This window comes from Clupea harengus, chromosome 19, assembly GCF_900700415.2.
Source record: "Clupea harengus chromosome 19, Ch_v2.0.2, whole genome shotgun sequence".
Lineage (NCBI taxonomy): Eukaryota > Metazoa > Chordata > Actinopteri > Clupeiformes > Clupeidae > Clupea > Clupea harengus.
The window spans coordinates 1,027,101-1,031,540 of record NC_045170.1 but is presented as its reverse complement, the minus strand read 5'-3'; the positions used below and the strand labels follow the sequence as shown (position 1 = coordinate 1,031,540).

The following is a 4,440-nucleotide window of genomic DNA, read 5'->3' as shown; positions in this document are numbered from 1 at the left end:
GATCTAACAGGGAGGGGCGTCACGGGGGTACGTTGGGAGTAAAGAGCAGGTTGCGGTAGGAACTGTATGTGAGGGAAGCATAGGTGAGGGAAGCAATGGGGTGCCGCACTAGCCAGCACTCATGTAAACATTGGCTCATAGGCAATCACGGATTAAGTGGAGCGATTGGGAGAGTGACCATTTGGGTGAATTGACTGATTACACGATGATTCACGCAGGATTGGTTCGGTAAACTGATTGGTAGACATAGCGAGCAGGAGCCTTATAAGTGGGGAGAGAGGAGAGAGTGTTGGAGGTTCCCCCACCCTGGCTTTGCTGTTATTTGTTACAGGATCTCGGCGGAGTGCCGCGAGTTGCAGGGGAGAGTTTGGAAGCAGAGGGCCGAGGAACACCGTCTTTTGAGGAAAGCCGAGAGTGGAGACGTACCGTCTCGTGAGGATGATCAGCTGACTGAAGGCTGACTCAGGACAACGTAAACCAGCCGTGACTACAGTGGAGCCGTAACCGGTGTGGACGTACACCTCCTTCTGCACAACTGCCAGGGAGGAGAGAAGTGGCCCTTCCTTGCCCTGTTAGTTTTAGATTAAGCAAGACTGTGCTTGAGTGTGCATGTTCCGCGAGTGGTGAGCAGTGCATAGCCCCGCTAGCGTAGAAGGGCTCACACTCACACACACTCACACTCACACACACACACACACACACACACACACACTCACACGTTAACACACACACCACACACACACACACACAACACACACACTCACACACACACTCACACTCACACGTTAACACACACACACACACACACACACACACACACACACACACACACACACACACAGAGCATGTATAGCCCCGCTACAAGAAGGGCAGTAGCCTGCTAATGACTGTATGTATGTTGGTACACGGTACTGTCTGTGTGTCCTCGGCCATCTACAAGTGGCTGCCTACCTGACGATGTGTGTGTGCGTGCGTGTGTGTGTGTGTGTGGTATGTGTGTGTGTACTTCCTAGTGAAGCCCAGCTGAGACAGTGAGGAACCGGCACGCCTGCCAGCCATTCGTAGGAGGAGAGTGGACTGCTTAAGACATGAATTGGACTCTTTTACTCGTTGCACCTTTTCTACATATTTATTAGCTATTATATTAAATAAAGATGATTGTATTTTCTCTACTTCTGCATCCGTGTCTGTATGATATTGATGAGCTCACTGTGAATAATCCAGTGTACCGACGGATAAGGATTAATAATCCAGTGCAGCGACGGATAAGGATTAATAATCCAGTGTAGCGACGGATAAGGATTAATAATCCAGTGTACCGACGGATAAGGATTAATAATCCAGTGTACCGACGGATAAGGATTAATAATCCAGTGTACCGACGGATAAGGATTAATAATCCGGTGTACCGACGGATAAGGATAAGAACCAGTAAAACTGAACCTGTGACATTTGGCTCACTCAACCCCAGAGTTCTTCCCCTACAGCAGACCCCACAGTCTCTGCACACACACACACACACACACCACACACACACACACACACACACAGAGTCCTTCCCCTATGACAGACCAAACTGTATCTGCACAAACACACACACACACACACACACACACACACACAGGACTAACCCTAACCCACACACACACACACACACACACACACACACACACACACACACACACACACACACACACACACACACACACACACACACACAGAGGACTAACCCTAACCCACTCAGAGGCCACTAGCTGTGTGGTGTCTGTTACATGCAATGTGATAAGGACCAGATGTTTGGGCTCAATACTGCCAAGCAGAGAACCTTATGTTATAGACACACACACACACACACACACACACACACACACACTAGGTATGGGCATAATTAATCGACGATCGATTAATTGATCATTAAGAATTTCCTCGATGAAATAATTTTTTCATCGATTAAAACGAATGCATGTTCTGTTGCGTAGTGTGCGTGTAATTTATTTATTTTAGTGCTGTCACGTTATTCTATGAGATTATTGTGGCCGAGATTAATGCAATAAAATATTTGAACGCAGTTAACGCAACTTTGTTTACTTCCGGTGCGCGTTGACCCATGGCAGGAAACTGCCGCGTGTCTGCAGTCAGTTAGATAGAAGAGACCGAGACGGTAGTTGAAGATGGAGAGAGCTGAGGGATTGTTGGGCGGAAAGTTTCTGTTTAAGAGGCAAAATGACAGAACAATCGACAAAACTAAAGTTGTATGTAGCATTTGTCAAGCTGAATGTAGCTATTACAGAAGCAGCTCGTCTTTAAGTTATCACCTTAATGCAAAGCACCCGACAGAAAGCAGTCCCAGGTTAGATGGTCGCCAACCCACACTCCACGACTTCTCTAGGAAATTAACTAGACCAGTCCGTGAAAAGGTTACCAACGCTGTAGCAGTTTAGGTTGCCGGTGACTGTCGGCCCATCAACATAGTTGAAGACGGTGGGCTGACTGAGGTGATTCGAATTGCTTCAGGGGACAATTCTTACGATTTACCGTCGAGGGGCACCATTGTGTCTCGCATACATTCCTTGTATGACGGCGAGAGAGCACGAAAAAAATACAATTAAACAACAGTGTCTAAAATACACGCTGTCTGAAGTGATTACTCGTTAATTTATAAGATTTAGTCTTGAGAAGAAAACAAACTTTTAATCACGATGAATCTAGATGAATGAATTTCAAAATGTGAGATTGTGAGAGAGAAAAAAAAAGTTGTGTTTATGAGCACCGGCTTCTAGCTGTCGGCTCTGCTGCTTAAGAGTACAGCAGCGCATATTTTCAAGTGTAACCATTGAACGGATCCCGTTTAACTGCCACAAGAGTTGTCCATCTTGTAATAAAGATCTCAATGAGGAAACACGCTGTGTTTTTTCTATTTTCACTGCATTTTAATATAGCCTATAAATAGTGAATTTTAATATAAAAATATTAATGATTAATCGAAAATCGATCGTTAATTCTCCCGACGATCGATTAAGACAATTTAATCGAATGCCCATCCCTAACATACACACACACTCCCCTCATCTCCGTTATGTTATATACACACACACACACACACACACACACACACACACGCACAGGCCCTGTGCCAGACGCTCCTCTGCCGACTCTTTCTCACTCATTCCTGTTCCCTCAGCAACCCATGAATGTTTTGTGGTGTGCACTCTCTGTTTTCTCTCCCTCTCCCTCTTTCTCTCTGTCCCTCCTCTCCCTCTCCCTCTTCTCTCCCCTCTCTCTCTCTGTCCCTCCCTCTTTCTCTCCCTCTCCCTCTTTCTCTCTGTCCCTCCCTCTTTCTCTCCCTCTCCCTCTTTCTCTCTGTCCCTCCCTCTTCTCTCCCTGTCCCTCCCTCTCCCTCTTTCTCTCCCTCTTTCTCTCCCTCTCCCTCTTTCTCTCTGTCCCTCCCTCTCTCACAAGCAAGCATGTTTTCTCCACTGCCGCCGCCGAGACACAAAGTGGTCCATACACACACACACTCTCTCACACACACACACACACACACACACACACACACACACACACTCACACACACTCACACTCATACACACACACACACACACACACACACACACACACACACACACACACAAACACACAAACACAAACATATACAAACACACTCTCACACACACTCTCACTCTCTCTCACACACACACACACACACACACACACACAAACAAACACACACACACACTCTCTCACACACTCACACACACAAACACACTCACACTCACACACACACAAACAAACACACACACGCACACACACACTCTCACACACACACACACACACACACACACACACAAACACACACACACTCACACACACAAACACACACTCTCACTCTCTCACACACACACAAAATCACACACACACACACCCACACACACACACTCACACACACACACACAAACACACACACACACACACACACACTTACCACGGCCCTGGTTGCTGATGCTGGTCATGATGTCCTTGTAGTCCACGGTGTGGTGGTTCTCGTTGAAGGCCAGCTCTTTGGTGGTGATATTCTCCTTCGCCATCTCGGTGTAGGGTCCCTCCGCGGTGAAGTAGCAGGGCCTGTCGTCGTTCATGTTGTCGTGGTACACCAGCATGGCGTGCCGCCACCCGAAGTACTGGTGCATCCTCACCACAAACTCCCCCAGCTTCTTGTACGTGGGCCCTGTGTTGGTGATGGAGGTATACTCCTCAAACGCAATGGCTGCCGCGCCGGCGGTCACCATGGGAACGTGCCAGTGGCTGGTGAAGCGCGCCACCTGGGCGGCGGCGTAGTCGCAGCCCGGGCCGATGAAGGCCCAGGGGTTGTGGGACAGCCGGAGGTCGACGGCCGCCCGCGGGGCCACCGACTCGGAGCACTGACCCTCCTTGGTGTCGCTC

At 48.4% G+C, this 4,440-nt stretch overlaps 1 protein-coding gene across 1 annotated transcript in view; it reads right to left on the bottom strand.

Annotated features, from left to right (window-relative positions):
- The window catches only part of LOC105893760 (atrial natriuretic peptide receptor 1-like), a 55,049-nt gene that overhangs the window by 48,485 nt on the left and 2,124 nt on the right, over window positions 1-4,440 (bottom strand). The window contains 1 exon segment of the mRNA XM_042710717.1: window positions 3,983-4,440. This exon segment is cut by the window's right edge and continues 17 nt beyond it. Within this exon segment, the coding sequence (XP_042566651.1) occupies window positions 3,983-4,440 (458 nt within the window).